The sequence below is a fragment of the Apis florea genome, unplaced genomic scaffold (assembly GCF_048593485.1).
Source record: "Apis florea isolate Af1SG1 unplaced genomic scaffold, ASM4859348v1 contig_1615_pilon, whole genome shotgun sequence".
Classification (NCBI taxonomy): Eukaryota; Metazoa; Arthropoda; class Insecta; order Hymenoptera; family Apidae; genus Apis; species Apis florea.
Genome location: NW_028256416.1, coordinates 1,999,931 through 2,021,521, shown reverse-complemented (window position 1 = coordinate 2,021,521; position 21,591 = coordinate 1,999,931). Strand labels below are relative to the sequence as shown.

Here is a 21,591-nt window from a genome sequence, read left to right as displayed (position 1 = left end):
CGCTCCCAAACAATGGGAATCACGTACGCGCCGGCGAAATATACGATCAACATCCATACGCTCAAGAAGTTCCCCCTTCACTTCCTCTATTTTCTATTCTCTCTGATGTGCACACGATCCGATTCGCGTATCCTAAATAAGATCTCGTTCGTGTCGAACAAAGAAACGACGATATATATAACGATATCGCTTGTAAATTTGCAATTCCAATTCGAGTTTCAATTTTAGAGGAGGGAAAAATTGAATCGAAACGAAAGGGCCGAGTGTCTTCGAAACGGCCCTACGTGAAAATGAGCGAGCTCCTTTTTTCTCTTTTTCGACCTGCTAACTCGACAGACCACAGGGGTGTAAACCCTCGTTTTGAATATGCATGACGGTTCCCTTTTTTCTCTGCTCGTTTCTCTCTCTCTCTCTCTCTCTCTCTCTCTCGGTTCTGAAGCATCCTCTCCTCTCCTCCTCATCTCTTAACCCTCATTCTGGCTTCGCCCGCTACGAAATTAACTCGCATTCCGAGCTTCCTTTGATGTCACCCAAAGTGTCACTGACCATCGGCCATGCTCGTGGTGTTCGTAGTGTTCTCTCTATATATGTATGTGTGTGTGTGTGTGTGCGCGTGTCAAATACGTGGTCAGAGGCACTTTATTCATTCCTGCTTGATTCGTTTACAACGTGTAAACAAATGTTGGACACTTCTAAACTACGTGCGTCTGTGTGTGGAGATACAAGGAGCGATTCCGACGAAATGTTTGCGTAAAATTTAGGATGATTTATGTGGGTGCGCGTGCGTGAGGATTAAACGTCGGCACGGTTGGCGAGGATAACGTTTGAGGGGGAGAGAGTTCTCGCCTCGCCCATATTTGGCACTCCGGGTAAAAAGGATTCGTTTAATTTTACTCCGTGACGGGGAATCGAGATTAATTTACCCCTCGTCCTTTCTATTATTATTTCTAAGGGAAGAAGCGTTATCCACGTGGAGAAGAATTTTCGAAATTTTGTATTACCTCGATTTAATATTTTGTCAATCAATCTGGAGGAAGGAAGGAGCGGGGAACGATGAAGGGGAGAGGATTCTTGTCTGTTGGTATTTTTAAAAAAAACGGGCGATCCGTTTGGAAAGATTAAGAGAAAAAGGAGAGGAAAATAGGTGGAGTCATTAAGATTCGGAATACTTGGGCAGCCATGTTATTCCATTTACGTTCCATCACCGGTTTAATATTAAACAGCCGGATAAACTCGGCGGGTTGAGATCAATTAAAACGCCGTAAACGGAATGGAAGAAAGCGTTGTCGCAACACGTTCGCAACCCTTGGCAAGGATCACGATTTGTATACACGCATCACCGCGACACGTGTCGTGGCACGCGTGTTACACATGCATCGGCCGCATGTACGTTTCACAGGGAGGGAACGTGTTTCGGAAAGGGGCGAAGCCATTTCGTAATTGCTTTCCTTCCCTCCTCGCCCCAAGGAAAACCCGGCAACCTGCTCATCCTCGACACGAGCCACTGATTTACGTCAGTTACGAGACTTGTGCAAACCAAGTCTCCCCCTCGACTCTCCACTCGATTATTTCCCTCGATCCTTTATCGACCGATATCTCTCCTCCCCCTTCCCTCCCTCCCATCTACCTTTCTCCTTTTATCGGAGGAAAAATTACGAAGCAAAAGAAATATAAAATCGGATTGTCCAATCGCCGCTTGTCCACTCGTGTTGGAAACGATTCTGTTCTTGGGAAAAGAAACTCGAAACTCGTTGGATTCGTTTGGATTTGCAGGAACACGGGGGGGCGAAACGAGGCTGTGGAAAATTATTATTGGACGCGGTGGTGGTGGATCGTTTAGAACGGCGTAAGTAGCGGGGGCTCGGTTAATCGTCGGATTAACTGCATTAACGTAATTGCTTACTTCCATGTCCCCTCTGGTACAATGCATTTACTTTCAATTACCGATACCCGCCGATGAAACCCGATGCGTTGCACGATCTGTTCGTGTTTCTTTTCTCCTTTCCTTCTCCAATCCCTCTGTTACGATTCGAATCGTAATCGAATCATCATTTCCTCCCCCTCAAATCGATGCAATTAGGAGGCATCCGCTATTACTTTCAACCTGTGCGTCAATCAATTTCGAAGGTAAATTGGTAAATCGTTTCCCGCTATTTTCGTTAACTCTCCTCCTCCTCCGGGTTATATGCACACCCGTCACTCGGGAATTTCGATCTTGAATAAAGAGGCATTGTTCGACGTCGAATACGAACGAACGAACGAATCGAATCGAATCGAGTCGAGACCACCCCGTGCACAGTCGTTTAACTCCATTGTCTTGAATATTATATTTCATGCAGGCGTGATTCAACACGACAAATCTATCGAATATATTACCATGCTCGATATTCCGGCCCGTTCTATTCCTATCCGGTTATTTCACACGCGCCATGTTAATTGATAATAGATCCCGCTCGATGTATATTCTCTTTTCCTTCTTCCTTTTTTAAATTTCCATAAACGTCAAAAATTTCACGCCAACTCATAAATGTCAAATTTATACGACGCATCGACGCGAAACTATTTCACGATGGAACATCGCCTAACATCTCCACGACACGATAGATAGATTTTCGTGAAATTCGTTATTAAACACGCGCGAGCAATATTGTATTCCTGATTCGTCGTGCGAGGAAGCGCGCGTGTAACTCGCTACCTGTTTAAATTGGGCGCATGCATGGAACGGGAAATTCTCCTCCCCAAGAGGGAGGAGAAGTTGAACAGCGCGGTCCCCCAGGAAATTCTCCCGTCGAATGGAGAATCATGCGAGTCCCTGACGGTTAAAATTCTCCATCCAAATATCATCGTACACTTGGATTCGTTTTTCGATATCTCGCTTGTCCACCTGATCCGCGATCTAAAATCCCCCTCCCCGTGGGCCTCGTTCGCAGCTGGAAACGTTCTCGATGGAATTTGCATCTCGTCGGATATTTTCTATCCACCGGTTGATCCAAACAACGCGGCTCGCTCGAATAATTCGTTGTCTCACGAGAAAAATGTCGAATCTACTTGAACTCTATATTTATATATAAAGTACAAGTCGAAATTAACAAGTTGGTCGAATACTGGAAGATTTTAAGAAGACTAACTTGGACAGCTCGAGAACCCTTTTACTTATGCTAGCGTTTTGCTAGTGTTTTAAGGAATCTTCACACGGTGCTTGGTCTCCTGTCGCTGCAATGGTCTTCATCGTGGAGTTTTGGCTATCACAGGAGTATCTGCTTATACTTTTTAAGAAATCTTCACACGGTGCTTGATCTGGACCGCTCTTCCTATCGCTGTGGTATTTAGATGCCATGCACACTCGTCAAAAAAGGCTGCTAACGTTGCGCTATAACGAAGTGGAGCAAGTTCTCAGAGAAGAAATACGCGACCGGTTGGACGCGTGTATGTGTGTGTATGTGTATATAGGGGTTGCAATTGATACGGGTTGGAGTTAAACTTCCGTTTAATCCCATATGCGTGGCACGAAGCTTCGAGTTTTTAGGAATATTGGAAACCAGTTTGCGCGACCGCGAAACCGGGAGATCGAGGAAATGTATAAATGGAAAAGCGCTTCAAGCTTCTCTCTCTCTTTCTCGTTCTCTCCTTTTTTTTTTTTTTTTTTTGTTAAAAGTATTTTTTGTTTCTGGTTTTCTCTCTCCTTTATCGTTGCAATTTTCGCGTTGTAGTTGGCAATAACGTTGGGGACGGGATGCAATCGGTGGCGAGCAGCGTCTCGAAAGCGTCTTCCACTCGACTCTTACTTCCATTATCCCGTGCATCCTCGAACGTATTCTCATCTACCTAAATTTAAATTTTAACTCCCTTTTATCCTAACTGCCGCGCGTTACAAGTCCTTTAAATTCCCCAGGATCGATCTTTGCATAGTTAAAATCCAATCGGAATCCGGTGATCCGGTTGAATCGCGGACCGATTCAAATTTTCATTCGAGTATACGCGTTGTATTTTTAAAGCTTGTCGATATTCTAAACGAAGATGAATAACCGCGTCAAATTTGTCGCGAAAAATCGGTGGGGATAATTCTTTTTTTTATAAAAAACAGATTTACCTCGAATCTTTGCAAAAGTCGGAACGAGGATAGAAATTTCTCGAGTGTTATTTACGATTGGAGAAACGAGATATAATTATCGAACGCAATAATTTGGAAACGAAGGAGAGAGGGAGGGGGGGGGGGAATTTTAATTACTAATTCTTCATCCGCGGATCGATGAAATTATAGGAAAACGACAAAATTCATTGTTCGCAAATTTCGCGATTGCACGACCAGGTTTCGATATTTTTCGGGTCATAAACGCGATATATTCTTTCCTTCCCCCAAATTCGACCAATTTTACGAAGAAAGACGTTTTCTTAGTCGAGTAATTACTTGATAGATCACGGCTCGACAGATGCGACAAGGAGACATTTTTTTTTCAGAAGCACGATCACAAGCCTACCGTTATCGTAGTTCTAGATAATTAACGTCATCGATCAACGCGATTCGCGAGAGACAGTGGCCGAGTGGGTAGGAAAATACAACGATCGGAGAACCGGTCGCGCCTCGTTCGCCAGGCCAAGTGAACTTGAACGATCGTTGAGAACTCGTTCCACGAGAGGATCCGTGGGATCGAGGCAAAAAGTGTGTGCAACAAAGGTAAAGTAAATTAATTTCTTCTATTCTTCTATTCTTTCGTCCTTCCTTGCTGATACGTCGATGGATCGACCGGAAAGAAGAGAAAATATACCCCGTTCGAAACGTTCTCTTGATCTTTTAATAAGTGTGCGAGGATGGACACGTTCGAATTCTTAAAGAGAGATGGAGAAAAAAATTAGTGGAATGGAAGGGCTTCGTGCAAATGAACAAGAGGTGGACATAGGGGGATAAGGGGAAATAAATAAATAAATAAATAAAACGATGGATGATATGAAATATCGTATTTACAGGTAAACTTTGAAAATGTTTGGACACCTGTGACGCGTTGTTGATTTCCATCGAGCATGGAACCGGTATTTCGAAAGAAATATCATAAATAGTATATAAAAATACAACTAGATTGCGAGAACGACATATACGGAGATACATATAGAGAAATAAAAGTTCAAAAACCATCCATTTTCTTTTTTTTTTTTCGGTTTTCCTTTTCGGTAGAAAAGTTGGAAATTACGAAAGGAGAAAATAATTTGAACTTTCCTCTCCAATCTCTGCAATAGTTAACCTAAACCACTTTGGAAACCAATATTTTTTCGAATATATTTAAGCAATAACCGACCGATCGAATTAAATTTCTTAATTTAGAAGGATGATTTCAATTATGAATCAATTATGATTTTTCATTTCGTTAAAAATTTCAGAAAATTCGTTAAAATTATTCACGGCATTAATCTCTTGCCTCCCTGCATTAATGAATCCGGACGCAACATCGGTCATTGTAATATCGCGTATTTCTCATATAAAATGTTTCGAATATTTCCACTGTCAATCGCAAATACGCAACTTGAAAGCTACTACCTCCGACACCAGTTTCAGTTTTCTCCCCGTTGTTTCAACAAATAATCGTACAACAAATGCAAAAATCGTATTACTTCCTTGCTGATGGAATCGTTAATAGTCGATAAAATCGGCAGACTATGATTCGATTTTTCGAGAAAGAAAGAAAAAAGAAGAAAAAAAAAAAAGATACGCGGCGAATTTTTATTTCCCAACGTTAATAACGCGGGATAATATATCGTGATACATCATATCCCATACACGAATGAATCAACGCGTAACGTTAACATCGCTCAATGACGATTACTCGACGCTGGATTAATAATGCCGCTGCTGATAACGATTGCAAGTTCATAACCCGTTCGCTAATTAATTAACGCTATTAAGCTAAATCCTTGCCACGGAAAATGTCATCGTACCCGGCCTGCTCAACTGGTATCCAGGAAAATGGATTCGACGAACGACCGCCCCGATATATATTCCCACCCAGACTCTCTCTCTCTCTCTCTCTCTTTCGTGACGCAATCTAACGCAATTTCGATTGATTCGTCGCGACCAACGTTCGTACGCTTGTATGTGCGTGTATGTGTGCAACTTTTGAGGTCGCGTAAGAGGCGATTTCGGAAAATTTGAAAAATTCCACGTACACTCGCGGTTCCTTGGTTAAAACACGATCCGAAATCGAAGTGGATCGTGTATCCACGTCGAATGGAAAAGAAGGAGGAGAAGAGGAGGAGAAGGAAATTAAGAGCGTATGCCGTCAAAGATAACGAATGGGATGGAATGGATTCGCGGCGTTGCTGCATCGATTATTCTTTCTTCCGATTTTTCTATTTTTTTCTCTACGAGTGTTTTACGAGTGAAAAATGATTTAAAAATAGGTCGACGAAAAAATAATATATATATGTATGTATGTATGTACTATTTCTTCTGAACGAATATGGACCGCGTATACATGTCGAATTGAAACTCGACACTGAACCTTTCCACCCATTGATAAAAGGAAATAGAGAGAGAGAGAGAGAGAGAGAGAGAGAGAGAGAGAGAGAGAGACGGGTAAAAACGGAACGAGAAAAAAAAATACGACAGACTTTTAGGTAGGTGGTATTACAATTTAACTGAATACTTTCTTTTTTTTTTCAAAGACAGCCACGGTTAGTTAGATTCGATTGCACGTTGGAAACGGTATCGATTGTTTAATTAGAGGGCACAATAGGCACACGTGTCTAACAATAGAAAGGACTTTCTGCCGGACAATGGATTCATTCGGCCAATTTTCTTCTTCAAAACATCCAATTAAGCGAGTTACAAATCGCAATTTATGGGAGATGGACACAGTGTTGGATACGATTTATAATTTTTTATTATAATTCTTTTTTCCCCCGTCGGTTATGTCTAGTTCCACTAGTATTTCTACAGGGAGAAAGTATCCATCCGATCCGGATTGACTTCTTTCTTTTCCGTCGCGGTTCACGGCTCCCTAAAAAAGTATCGAGTCGAAGTCGCTGTTTAATTATTCATTTAGCACGTTAAGATCAACGCGACACCAACAAATTATTTTGCCGAATTGTGACCGAGAATTTTCGAGGAGAAATTAACGAATCGCGCGTCAACGATGCAATAATTCCGAAATTTTCTTCCCAATGCTTTTGCCCGTCGAAATGTTTAAATTAAATGGAAAAATTATTATGGAACGCGTGACATTCTTGCGATTCGACGCTCGTGCACACGACTCGTGTATACAAATATTAACGCGAATTTCGTTTAATTTTATACTTGATGAAACCATTTTCGAATCATTTTTCCAAGCGCATTAAACATTTCCCTCTTTCACATACTTAATTCAAACGTATAAATACGCATTAAAATAATAAATGGTTTTATCTGGTGCAACGTGGCCATAGGATAGGGGAATAAGGAAAATTAATTAAATAAACTAACTCGTGCCGCAATGAACGATTACATCGCGTTTCGAATATGTATATATATATATATATATATATTGTATAATATACGCGTGTATATTAATCAACTTTTAATTATCTCGCTTTTCCACGATCAAATATGCAAACAGAATGAAACAGACTTTCATCTTAACGTGTTTGTTTCATTTTAGATGAGCGTAACTCTCTTAACGTTAAAATTAATGATCACCAGGTTTAACGTGAACATCGGAGGAAACAACAAGTTGAAAGAAATACCGGAAATCTTGCAAGTGTTTAACTTTCTTAGAATGTCTTATGGAACAGTCTTATTATTACACGCGATGTAATATTGAATGTAACATTGGCAACACCTTTGCCGACCTTGCGAGCAAACTTGAATTTCAAATGATGTTGAAAAGCCTTTGTTTGACTATCAACTGATCTTAAACGAGGTCTGTAATCTGACTATAAAGTGACCGTGAATAAAGCTTGTTTAACTTGCGAAACGATCTTGATCGATCGATTTCCCGCCAACCTCTGGAATCATTCTCGTGATGAAACGGTCAATTTTGCGGTATATATTTTTTAATAAATATCCATCGATCCGAAAACACGAACAGATTAAGATAACCCGATAAAATTTCATAGAAATTTCTTGTCTTTAACTTAAACGTAACTCTCCATCCAAATATAAAAAAATTACTTGCTTTTCCATATATTTCGAAATCTAATCCAAATTTTACTCGCAAGTACGTCGATTTAGACAACTGTATCAATGTGACGATGTATCATCGTTGAAATCGACGAGATACGATCTCATTTAATCATAATTAATCGTAAACTTCTCGAGATCGATTCAATAGTACGACGAGAAATATTTGCCTAAATCATCGAGAATTTAAGAAGCTCCATTTAAGAAACTCAGGCTTAAATTAACTTTGGGAAAAGCGGTTGAAAAGTTATAAACAGACACGATCGATAGCAGGCTCGAGAGCAATATTTCTTAATTGCAATAATCAATGCGTGGTTATCGAAGATAAGAGAAATGATTTACTCCTCTTCACGAAAATATAAAATCCTGACAAATGTACACTTTTGTACTTCTAAATACTAAAATTTATTTCGTAATAATTCACCTTGGATTCATCGAATTTTCGTAAATAATACCTCCCGTGATAATTTGTTCGAATACACGATCCATACACGATCCTATATTTCTCTGAAAACAAGAAGATTCTTTGAACAAATATTTGGAATACAAACAACGTTTTAGATAACAATATATACGCGTACAAATATAATTTACATAATTTTCACCGTTACAACTTCTTGCTCAGTTTCGTGCTAGAAATACACGTTGCAATTATCAAACGATAAATATTTAACGGTTAATTTTAAACATTTTGAATTAATTATATCGTGCACGATCGCATTAATATGCTCATTAATTAATGTAAATAACTCATGATCAATTTATCGAATGAAATTCATCGATCGATTCATATTTTTCCATTTCATTCGGCCGATAAGTTTATTAGACAAACGAGTAGAGTTTCTCTTTCGAGTTATCGACGTTTCATGCAAGCCAAGGTCGAAAGTAAGTATGTTTCGACGTATAATTTTTATTACCATTTCCATTGCCTTCTTAAAAATCGACCGGCGTACAGACTTTATGGTTTCTGCTACCAGCCTTACGATACCATCCTTATATACCATCATTGCTCCATCATTTTCGAAGCATTCGTCAAAGATAGATTTTCAAAAATCCATGAATCTGTAACGATCAAAATTTGATCAAAATTTATATAGAAAGATAGGGTGGGGAGGAAAAATGAGAAATGGAATGTTTGAATTAAAATATTAAAAAATATATAATTAAATGAAAAAAAAAATACACGCTACGAGATTCTAGATTTTGTCCTTATACACGCGAGAATAATACATTAAGCACTTGGCAATGAACCTATCGTAGAAAGAGAAAGGCGTCGATGTTCCACGATACCAGATCCAGTTCTTGGCCCGAACTGGAAGACGTGCACAACTGGATGAAATGGAAAAGATGCGAGTCACAGTTTTTTCCCCTCGTCTCGTAACTATATAAGAAAGTCGACCGTGGTGATCGAGACGCAGACTATCTTTGCGCGTGATTGTTCAATTTCACTCTCATCCTCTGCAGCGTATTTTAAAAAAGTATCAAATATGAAGAGACTGGTGAGTTCATCCTCGTACTTTAAAAAACTTAGAGGAAGCTTCGAGAAAGAAAAAAAAAAAACGAAATTTCAAAAGTTCCTTCGAGAAATTTACTTTCCATCACGATTAATCGATCGTGAAGGAAGCGTTAAAAATTTTTAAATTCCAAAGCGTTGAAACCGTTAAGAAAAATTTGAGGAACTTTCAATCTAAAGTTTCACGATCTCTAAAAATAGAAAAAAAAAATAAAAAAAAGAAAATTGATTTCAGATCATACTCGTGTCGATGGTGGCGATTGCCGCCGCGTACAGGAAAGGAAGAAGAAGCGTCCCGTCGAGTTTGGAGAACTTTCCGCCTTATCAAAGACCCGTTTGGCACCCACCACTGTACGAGCAATATCGTTCGTTCAGAGAGCTTTCGCCGAAAACGCAAGAGTATCCAGCGTACAGGCAGCGGTCAAACAGGCAGGATATATCGCCCCGCCCGGAACAGTTTCCTTTCAGAGATCAACCGTATCAAGATTACCCGTCGCACAGATATCGTCCGTATTACGAGATCGAGCCATCATCCTTTAAAAACGTTTCCGACTTTCACGGCCCGTCCTCGTATCTCGCCGATACAGGATCTTCGTACAGGTATCAACAAGAGAGGGATCAGATACCGTTCTTCAGGAATAAACAGCCTTCGTATCAGTATCGAGACGATCGACAATCGTTCCGCGATGATTACCGATTCGCTGATCAATACGACAAGCCAATTAACCATTACAAAGAACAATTTTTGGGGCAGCAACAGGTCGAATCGTTTGGCAGGGATCCGGAATATTTGAAGCATGGTAAGCTGAATCAAGACAGATTTCCTTTTGTTTGTCAAATCGATCGTTGCTCGTTTAAAGTTCCTTTTCTTAGATTTTTCGAAACGAATTTTCCAATTTTTTATTTATTAGAAAAAGACGCGTGAATTTTTGAAGTGAATCGAAGAATGAAATGATTTCGGATAAGATAGATTTTAATTAAGGGAGAGAAAACAGTTGTTTGAAGCGAATACAAATTTGGCTTTTTCTTAAAAAAGAAAAAAAAGAATTTGTTCAATCTTCAGGAAACCATGGTCTCGGTTACGCGTTTGTGCCACCCATTTCACCGTACGAGAACCCACTACCACTGAACGAGGAAACATCGACGACGATGGCACCGACCACCACCCACCAGCCATTGCAACAGCCATCCACCACCGCTTCGACTATCACCCAAGTTCATACGTCTCCAACTTCCGAGCCGAAAATGGCTCCTCTCAAGCCTCTATATACGCCGACCATGCCACCGGTCGTGAAAGCCGTCACCAATAGGGTATACTTTTCCATCCCGACCCTCTCGAAACAAGTTGCGAATCGATGCAACGATAAAATTCTCAAAAATCGACAGTTTATTTCTCAGCGCTATCGTTTCGCATAACACATACGTTATTCCCAAGAATAACGTACAAGCAATTGCCGTTGTTCTACTCGCAAAAAAACCTTCTCTCCGAGAGTTTGAAATTTTCTCTTCTCAAAGTTCGAACGAAATTTCTTAAATTTCTTAAATCTCGTTCCATCCCTCGTTCCATCCTTTGTTCCCGTTCACGCAATTTACCGATCACCTCGCCGGCTCATTCCATTAAATCGAGAGTTTAATCCTCTGTCCTCCCTCCCTCCCTCAAGCGTGAAAATTCCCTCCTACGATTCGAACTCCTACGAGCAAGTTTTAATCAAACCAGCGCCGAATAACTTCCTTACAACTTCCGGTGTGAATGGCGCGCGAGGTCGAACGATCTTTGGAAAGATCCGATAAAAGTTCGGTTAATTGGTTCCAGCTGGCTGACCACACCATCACCACCAGCGCCACCGTGACCACCGCAGCAGGCGTGTCGACCCCCCTAATTTCCACGGTCACCGCGAGCTTGGCCGATTCGACGACCACCAGCTTACCTGCCACGGCCACGGAACCTCCTCCGATCGTATCTTTTGGACGACAGTACGTAATGGCATTGTCACGATCCGTTACTCGCTCGATCGATTTGCGGCCAAGTCATCGCGTCTATGACCGTTTTCAACCGAGAAATGTCCGCACCGATCCTTCGATTCCTTAGAGCGGAACATGGATGATTTGGATTCTTGGATTTCGGATCGCTTCGTCGCTATATAACACTGCGCGATGATTAATCTAAAAAATTATTTGGCAATCGCTCTTCTGAATTCTTATCGATCGAAATTCGAATTTCAACGAAATCGAGTGTGTAAAAGGTAAAAAGTTTTATGGAGGATCCAAAAATAATTTCTTTTCTTGAGAGAAAGGTTAAGTATTTCAAGTAGATCAACTTTCTTTGCAAATCGAATAGAACGAATCGTTTCTCCACCTTTGTTTCTCGTTACATGTGCAGGAAGTAACGAAGAACAGGGTACAAAATATATTCACGTTCGTTTCCCTCAACAGGCCAGCGGCTCCAGTCGAGTTCCCAACGGTCAAATTCACTTTGCCAACGTCTTACTATCTGCCTTCAAGTTCAAAGGAGAAGCTCCAGCAATCTCTGCTCACCTACCTGCTTTCGCAACAGTCGAAAGACTCAACGGCAGCCAAAAGCGCAGAGAGTATCGTGCCCACGAGCCACGAATTACCAGATACCTTAAACAACAGTCTGAACAACAAGATACAGGGCACGGTGTTGAATTACGTGCTTCCAGAAGAATCGAAGGACGCGTTGAAGAGCACGTTGCAGAATTCATTGTTGAACTATCTCCTCCAGCAACAATCCAACCATGGATCAACGTTTCAACAACCTTCCCTGTTCGAGGCGGCCAATCACGTCCCATTAACCACGATCGTCGACAGGCCAAAGATGACACTGCCGAGTATACCGATCGCCACTTTGCCATCGGTTTCTCGCCCGTTGCAAGCGATAAACTACATCCCGATATCGATGCCGAAAGTGTCCCCGTTCGCGGCTCAAGACTCGTCCCCCGGCCTCCAGTTAGGTATAACTCGTTCCTCGGGAATCGATAAACGTACAAATCGTTGGCCAGGAGAGAAACTCGCCTCGAGGGATACACGGTCGTTAAGAGAAATTTAATCTCTTTTATCGGCGTATCTCACCGCGATCAACTTTATTAGGAAGCCCACATTCTGCTCCCGCCTTCCTGAACTTGTAATTCTGAAAATTCCATCCGTTCTCATCGCTCTTTCTTGTCTTCCTCTCCTCACTTTTAGTTTCTAGAACTAAACCGTTTATCCGACCGAGAACTATGATACAACTATGCTAGTCGAACGCGTGTAGGTCTGTTTTCTTGAAAGGGATGATATATTTCTTGCTCGTTCTCGTTCCAGACACGAGTTTACCCTCCAGCTTGACCTCGAGCGTGTTCAACAGTTTACCTGGGGGGATAAGCGGCGGCATAAGTGGTAGCATATCCGAGGGCGTATCCACTGGCGTACCAACTTTGAACTTGGGCCAGAATTTCCAATATTTAGGCCAGATGCGACCGTTTGAACCGGCGAGGAGTCAATCGTATTCCACAGGTACGTGATGTACATTAAAAGAATCATCGATGAAGAAGAGCGAACGCGCGTGAGTTATGTGTATGCATTGTATGTTCATTGGTGGAAAGAAGTCTCACACATGGTATTTGTCTACGTATATTGATCCATAATATCGATGATCCTACCGACACGATAATATGGGCATAGAATATTCAGAATATTCGTATCGATATGATACAAAAATTTGATTATCTCAATACAAATTTAACTTGTAAATGTAATTTCGTATTCAAGTAATCAAGATAATAATTATACGATAATATTTCAGCTTGCAATCTTGGTTGATTATCCTGACAATTTCACGAATAAAAGTAATTTTCACGATTTTGAATATTCAAATTATAAAACTCTTCCATTATATAGGATTGACAAAAAAGTCTGAAGTAGACTTCTTTTCAGCAGTAGTGAACAGTAGGATGTTTGTGAAACAATGTGAGACACTTAGCGAGTGGATTTTAAAGATTGAAACGAATTATAAGTTCACGTTGGAGGCGGAAATAGAACGCGGCAGAATGGTATAACGAGAAGACAAATTTATATTTGTTTATACACTTTTTAACACGGATATATACATGTTTAAAGTCCACCGTTCAAAAGTATCCTACATTTTTATAACCATCGTATATATCTTTTCTAATAAGATGCTGATATATAGTATACCGTTATCGATCGGGAAAATTCGTTCCATCATGATAGAACTCTTTCCTTTGAAATACTTAATCTTCAAACGATGGCTCTCCGTAGCAGGATTGCAGTTACAGCTGGGCGGTTTCGGAGGGATGGATTACGCGTTGCGCTCCACTAATCCTGCCCCACGTTCCACCAACCTGGGCATTACAAAATTGGGCTTAAGTTTGCCAGAATTTCCACGCTTCCTACGTCCCACGATACCGGCTTCCTACGTTCTCTGAGGTAAATTTTCCATAAGCTGCTCGTGTCGAACGATCTCAACGGCCTCTATCGTTACATTCGCGATATTCCTTCGCTCGAATGAAACTTCTATCTTGTTTGCGGTTCTTGAGAAATTTGTTTTCTTTTCTTTTCTTCTCTCTCTCTCTCTCTCTCTCTCTTTCGATATGGACATTTTTATTCACGGTTATTCACGATACAGCACGGCACATCTCGAGAAGTTGGTAAATCCTCCTGTCGATGGAGTGGCGTGAAACTTGTACGATGCTTGGCCTCGTATCGGAAAAGTTGTGGGTGTGCTCGTGTTCGGTGGCTGGTTTTGCCGGTGAAATTTTTTTTTTTCCCATCGGTGTACGAAAACTGTTATATTGTTTCGAATACACGTGTAACACGAGTTCCCGTAATCACGATGGAAGTTTGTTGTTCACGTGGTAACTACTGTATACGTCGTTGAAATTTTACCAAGCTGTGCTTCGATCCCGGATGCTGAATTTTTGCCGGGGTAAAAATTTCTTTTTTTTCTTTTTCTTCTTCTTTTTTCTCTTTTTGTCGTTTTCGTCGGAATACGCCGGATTGATTAATCAATTTCGAAACGATACGTCGATACGTATATGAATATATTTTTTTGACCGGATGTGATTAAATACGTATTCGAATGCGTTCATCGAAGCGAACGTCCACGTAAAAGGCATAACGTAAAAATAATTTTCTTATCGCGTGTGTTGTAGGATGAATTGAAAACAACCTTTGACGAACGAAAATAGAAAATCCATCGTTTGGAAAACAAGTGTTTATTAAAATGTGACAAAGTACTCTAGCAGACTGCCAAAGTGTAAAAATTTCTAGGTTACACTCAAATATATATTTCATAGTGTTCATATTGTAATCGTATTGTAATTTAATTTAATAAAAAAATAAGTGTTCGTTATTTAAAATATGATCTAAATTATCTACTAATTTATCATACTATGTATAATAGAATATCAATATCGTACAATTAAAAATAACACGATCAAATCCACGATTCCTAACCTCCAATTTATCATTCGTTCTCATTCACTTTGTCATCGTTCGATATTGATATAACCGATATTATTTCCACCGATATTTTTTCCATCCATCCGTGTTTTTTCAACCGTATTATTCCCAGATTACAGCCCCTATATCTTTCTCCTTACAACAAACCGGTTCTATTCCCCGGATATTCGCAAACGTCGTAGCGCGAAACGATTTCGTTGCAGATTGAATTTCGACAACGCTTCCACTTCTCTATGACCATTGTTACCGCGAATTGCATTGACTCGAACAAATACCACGAGGATACATCGCAGACTTTTTCGCTTTCCATTGTTCTCGAAAAATCTGCAGATAGAAAAGTATTCCCTAGAGTTTCAAGATCAAAAAAAAAAAAAAAAAAAAAAAAAAGAAAAAAAATCGATATAACGTCTCGGCGAAAATTTATCTTTGGCGAAATTCCAAGAACTTTTTCTTTTCGATGAAAATTCGATGAAACGAGACCATATCTTATTAATTTCGAACAAATGTATTCGATCTGTGTGAGCGACTCTCGACGACTTACCTTTCGAAACTTTATCCTTTACCCTTTCGACGAAGAATCCTGAAAATTATGAGATTAAAAACGAGGCAAGAGAGTTAATTTATGCTATATTTTATTAATTTTGACAAGTGTCCGTGTGTTTTCGATTTCTCTGATTGATTCTCGTGTATGTGTCCCATGTGTTTTTCACTCGCGTGTGAATATGTATATGGTATTGCCATCGGTACATACAGCGTTTTTTTTTTGTTTGGATAATTCATTTCATTATTTCTTCTTCTTCTTCTTCTTCTTCTTCCTTCATTTGATTCGTTTCGCTTACAACTAATCGTCAAATTAAAGTTTTTCCTTTTTTTTTTTTTTCACAATCTCTTACAATCTATGCCCTGTATAGACCATTCGTAATAATGATTAAGAAATTCATAGGAAAAAACGTAATCCTCTCATGCCGAAGTGACACACTCTCGTCAAACATGGACACTTATTAGTAGATATACTCCACGCTTATTTATACCATTTTGCGCCTTCTTCTATCTCGTTCTCGTTCCAAGGAGCAGGCCTCGTTCGGCCTCGATTTCTCGAGAATTTCCGCGAAATTCACAATCATTCGTTATATTCCCATATCGGTATATAGATATACGTATATTTACACAGATGTACAGCGCTACCCTCATATACTCTCGTTACAATACTGCTTCCCTTAGTTGAAGTGTCTCGCACGCAGCATTTCGAAATATCAAAAAAAAAAAAAAAAAATTTAAGATTTTATTATGCTTTAAACTTGACATTTTTAAAAGTAACTTTTAAAAGAGAGAATTGGAGAATCGGTAAAATTAAGAAGATTCTTTTTTCTACAAATGTCTCGACGAATATTCCTGAAAAATAAAGAAACGTTACGTAGGAGGGCACTTCGACCAAGCAAGTCGGAGTAAAGATATCTCGTGTATCGTGCGCACATACACGTTTATGTACAGAAGAAGGAAGGGTTAGAAAAATACGGAGCGATCTTGGGAGCAGGATTGTAAGAAAACTTTTATAATGCGTTTATCAAGTGCGTTGCGTTAAAAGAATCCGCTAGGCTGTTTGTTGAGCCGTGGTAAATACGCTTTGCCTTCTAATTTTTCTTCTTGTTTCGAATACAATAGTTGAGCGTAAAGGTGCTTAAAGAAAGAAGCTTTGGTCGTCGTTTCGAGAATTTTCTCGCGCGTTTAAAACGAAAGAAAATAAGAAGAAAGGGAAGAAGAAAAAAGAAAGAAGGGAAGTAAGAAAATAAGGAGATCGGTAAATGATTCCGCGGTATTGAGAGATCGCCGATTCGAAACTTTCGCCTTGACGAAGGACAAGAAATTTGCCAATTAATGCAATCCACTGATCTATCGGACTTATTCTTTGAAAAATGATCTCTCTGCGATGGGGCGTAACGATACGAATACATTTGAAAGTGAAACGCTAGAAAATTGTCTAGAATTATTTTTCGCTAGTAGACAAATAATTTTATTTTAAAATTATTATTGAATAAATGCTTGTATGTTATACGCGTCGTACATGTGAAAAATACCTGTGGAAAGATTAATTTTCGAGAAAATTTTACAGTTTTTCAAACGCGTTTGCGCCCTCGAAATATATATTCGAGAGTGAAATTTTTTTTCGAAAATTGTTCTTTTTGAAAATCAATCACCGACAATGAATCTTACTCTCAATACTGTCCACTTCTGGCGAAAACTAATTTTCGAGAGAAACGCTATAGAACTATTACTCTCTCTCTTTCAAATGGACTCGTATCGCGAAAGTGACACCGCAGCGCCATCTGTCGAATCGAATTTAAATGTTGGCCGATGGAAGGAAAAGTTTGTTGCCGCCATTATTAAAGGACAGAAAGTTGCCCGATCCTGACGACGAGGATTCGCTGTAACGGAATGGATTTAACCGACGGGGCTTTAAGAATTTCAGTTTGAACAGTTGGGCGTGAATTAAGAGATTCGTGGAAATCGAAACGCGGCAAATGCGCCTTTCAATCCATCGCATTCCTCGCCCCACCCGATGGAAATTTCATTCTTGTCGATCGATTTTGACGAGAAACGAGAAAAAGGCTGGTTGGAAAAGGATAGAAAGAAGGATGGATCGATTCGTGCGAGTTCATCAATCATAAATTATTATTAAATTTAATGTTTGAAATGGGCGATACGAAGGTACGTAACAAAACCTAGCTTTATCACAATTCATCGAGAAAAAAGTTTCCCTAAAGGTTTGCCTAGCACTTACATACGATACGTACTAGCTTTGTCCCTAGTATTTAGTAATTGCGGTGTCTTCTAGGTCTTATCGAGGAATGTTCGAGCGGATGGTCATCGTTTTTGGAACAATAGCGGAATCGCGAATCGCACGCCTTAAAGAAATCTCGCGTTGAAAACGAATGATGAGAATAATCTTTCTCTGTTCGAAACTAGCTTTGCGAGATTTTATGTTTCCTTGTGAAATGTTGCGAATCTCGAATATTCGAAACTTTGCACGGAATCTTCCGCTTCTTTAACTCGCGTTGCGGTTTAAGTAACTTTGGATACGTTCAAGTTTGCATCGAAATGTATTTGGCGAAAGATGTTTTGCCATTTCCTTCTGTTAATGTTTCGTTCCACTGTTTTCGCAAACAGAGAATCGCGAGAAATTTTAAATTGAAATTCCTCTCGGAAAACGAGAGTTTGACAATTTTTCATCCACGTAATAGAGAATTTATTAGAATTTGCGCGTAATGTCGATCCCACAAACGATTTCCATCCACTTGCCTAGCCTCTTTGCTAGCAGGCGATCGCACGCGTATCTTCTATTCGCACGTGTCGCCTTACAACCGATTGCACAGTTCGATCAATTGATTCGTTAATATTACTACTAATTATGTACAAATATACATTGGAAGGTTTCAAAGTTGTACAACGCATTCACAGAAACTGATAAGAGTAAAAAGCTTTGATTGTAGTTATTGCAGGATCGCGGGTCAAACGCGCGAAACAAGCGTGTTTCATTTTGCGTTGACACACACGTGTCTTCCGTGTATTTTCGCGTAAGTCTTGCGCATTCACGAAATACGAATCGAAAAGAAATCATCCCATTTCTTAAGCTTCGATTTAATTTCAACATAAATGGAAAGAAGAATTCGTAATAAATGTTAAGCTATTGTTAAGCTATTCCTTACCAAACAATTACAATGTTGCTGCTTCAAACGAGAACTTTCTGACTCGAGCGAAACAAGGAGAGGAGACGTATATTTGTATATTTTGCGTACGTATCGGAACGTCAAGTTGGTGTCAAGTTTCATTCGAAGCTCGAGATCCCATTTCCAAGAATTGATAGGGAAGCGACTTACAAACGCTTAACTGGTCAAAAATATAGACTCGGAGTGTTCGAGTGTGCGTAACTTGTATCGTTGTATCTCTTCGAATGTGATACAACGGTGTATAACATACAGTCGCGGATGTTCGAACGAAAGTAAATAATTCAGGTTAATAATTCGGAATAAACACTTCCTTCCTGATCGTATCTCGTGCGGCATATGTTCGACCAGCGCGTGTATACGGCTACCTGTCGTGCTTGTATTGATATGTTTGAAAATTCGGACGCCGGAAACTTTGCAGACGTTGGTGGAGATGGGGACGTGAAACGGAGCCGGTGCAGGTGCTTCTGACGCGTATATCTCGATTTTCTATTCTGTCGAACGCGTCACCAACTACGTACACGATGTTTATCTTTGGAGGAGGAACCCTCTCTCCTCCAGGCCTCTTGGAGGCGGGATGGAAGGCGGATTCCCTTCCCTCTATCGATTTTCGTCTCGTCCAACGTTCCAAAGACAATACATAAATCTTAATTAGAGGCTGGAACGAATGGCATTGTTGGGGAGGACGATGATCGATAGATCGAAGAGAACGAGCTAATAATCTCGTTCCGTCGAGGGGTGAATTTTTAGTCGAAAGACTATTGGAAAGTGTCGAAGACACTTTGAGCAGTGCTCGTGCGAGTTTGGTAGATACAGGATAAGTATTTACGAAATATACGAATACAGCGAGTGGTCAAATTATTACGAATATTTGAAAATTATGATTTATTCAAAGTTGAGAAAAAAAAGAAAAAAAATTTAAGGGAAATGTTGAGAGAGGAGTTGGACTGGTTTATCGACCGTTACGATATTAAGTGGATAACAGAGATAGATAATAAATGATTTCTTAAGGGATTTAGGTCAGACTAGGTCGGAGAGGGGGCGCAACTGCTCGAAGGAAGCCTCGAAATGTCATCATGGATGCGATCATGGACACGTTCGACAGAGTCTCGATTCCTTTCCCCCCCTTCGCGCGAATCAATTTTCTAGAATTCGAAAAACACGTTTCCGATATCGTATGCGCAACCGTGTCCTCGACCGATTTATAAAATTCGGGCAAAATTGCACGAGACTTGAACACTTTGGTTCAGAAACTTGTTCCTCGATCTCGTTGCGAGGAAAGGACGAGAAACGACGGAACGACGAATCACGAAACGATTACGGGGTGGATCCGGATGCTTCAACCGGATAAATCGTACATAGTACAAAGACGTGGGATTAGACTGCGACGCGCACAGAGACGCGTAACAGTATGCCGTAGAACTGGTGCTTTCCTCCGCTTTTTCAGCCAAAAAATTTCTCTATACCTTACGAGCTACGATAATACTGCCACGGTATATTTAATATCCAACAAGGTATGTATATATATATACATAATTTTTTATATATATATATATATATATCATTTGCTCGTCAAACACGCCTTCCATCGATTTTACGCTTTAACCTGATGTTTATCGCTCCTTTTATTCTTAAACTCTTGTGTTCTTTATATATTCGCGTTATTTATACGAAGCCAGAGTCGCACGAAATGGCAGGAAAACGCAAATTTCTCGACGCGTTCGACGCACTTAACAACACATCGCGATTTAAAACACCGTGACTTCGTTTCTTCCTCCTCGTTTTTTTTTTTTTTTTCTTTAATCCTCCGATATATCTTTATACTTATCGTTAGCTTAAATATTTATTTGGTAATTCAGCTCTAACATCGATGCACATCGCCTCCGGTATCGAACGAAATGATCTCGCGGCGAGGAATAGTGGACGATGATACAGTGCTGGCGAGAGAATATTAACGATGATCTCTTTCGATAAAGGGACAAGTAAAAAGTGCACGACGATGTAATTCTATTCTTCATAAAAAGCTTCGATTCGGTCTGGCTCGCTTATTTTTTCGCTACGATCGATTCGTTCCACCGCGTTTAATCTTTTTTTTTTTTCTTCTTTTTTTAATTTCGCTATTTTTTTTCTTTTTATTTTATTTTCTTTTTCTTATTACAATCAGGGGAAAATGACCTCGTTCTCATATTGTCCAGTCTACAAAAGACTCGAAGGGCACGACTACGAAAAGATATATATATATATATACATATATACCTTCAGCCGGAACAAATGTTGAGCTGTTCGATTGTCCAATTGTCTCGTTGTTGTTCCTCCATTCCAAGATAAAACGTGACCTGATAAAACGAAATTGAGACACGCCTAGAAGCTGACGAGTTTATGAAAGGCTTTGCGAAATTCCGGATTGAACACAGTGTAAATCACGGGATTTACGAAGCTGTTCATGTACCCTAGCCAAGAGGTCACTATGAACGCGGTGACGCCCGGTTGACAGTCGGCGGTCAGCTTTGTGCAAATCGCGTCCATGATGTTGCACGTGAAGAACGGCAGCCAACAGATCAGAAATACACCTGTGAACGTGAAATAAATTTCTTCTAAGAAATCCAACGTGACATCCTTACGGAGTTTGATAATATCTTTGATAATATGTCCATCGATCTTTGCAACTTTTTGCAAATTAACGTGTATAGGGAAAAAAGTCATGAAAATCCATAAAGAAGTCACAGCTT

At 40.0% G+C, this 21,591-nt stretch overlaps 2 protein-coding genes across 3 annotated transcripts in view; one reads left to right on the top strand and one right to left on the bottom strand.

The window, feature by feature from the left end:
* Positions 1–9,900: 9,900 nt before the first annotated feature.
* Positions 9,901–14,104, top strand: LOC147658822 (uncharacterized). Its single transcript, XM_086903657.1, has 6 exons — positions 9,901–10,459; positions 10,723–10,970; positions 11,473–11,633; positions 12,093–12,631; positions 12,981–13,172; positions 13,941–14,104. Exons 1-6 carry the CDS (start codon positions 9,910–9,912, stop codon positions 14,102–14,104), a joined length of 1,854 nt encoding a protein of 617 aa, XP_086759783.1. The 5' UTR covers positions 9,901–9,909.
* Positions 14,105–15,755: 1,651 nt separating this feature from the next.
* The window catches only part of Dop2R (dopamine D2-like receptor), a 126,904-nt gene continuing 121,068 nt past the window's right edge, over positions 15,756–21,591 (bottom strand). Inside the window, exons 7-8 of one of the 2 annotated variants that reach the window (XR_015290736.1) lie at positions 21,119–21,432; positions 15,756–16,532 (exon numbers count right to left, since the gene is read on the bottom strand). Coding sequence is in view for 1 of the 2 variants with exons in the window: in XM_003690217.4 (XP_003690265.1) it covers positions 21,224–21,432 (209 nt within the window). In the remaining variant the exon portion in view is untranslated. Of the gene's footprint in view, positions 21,433–21,591 lie in introns of both variants that reach the window. The other variant, XM_003690217.4, reaches the window with a different exon arrangement.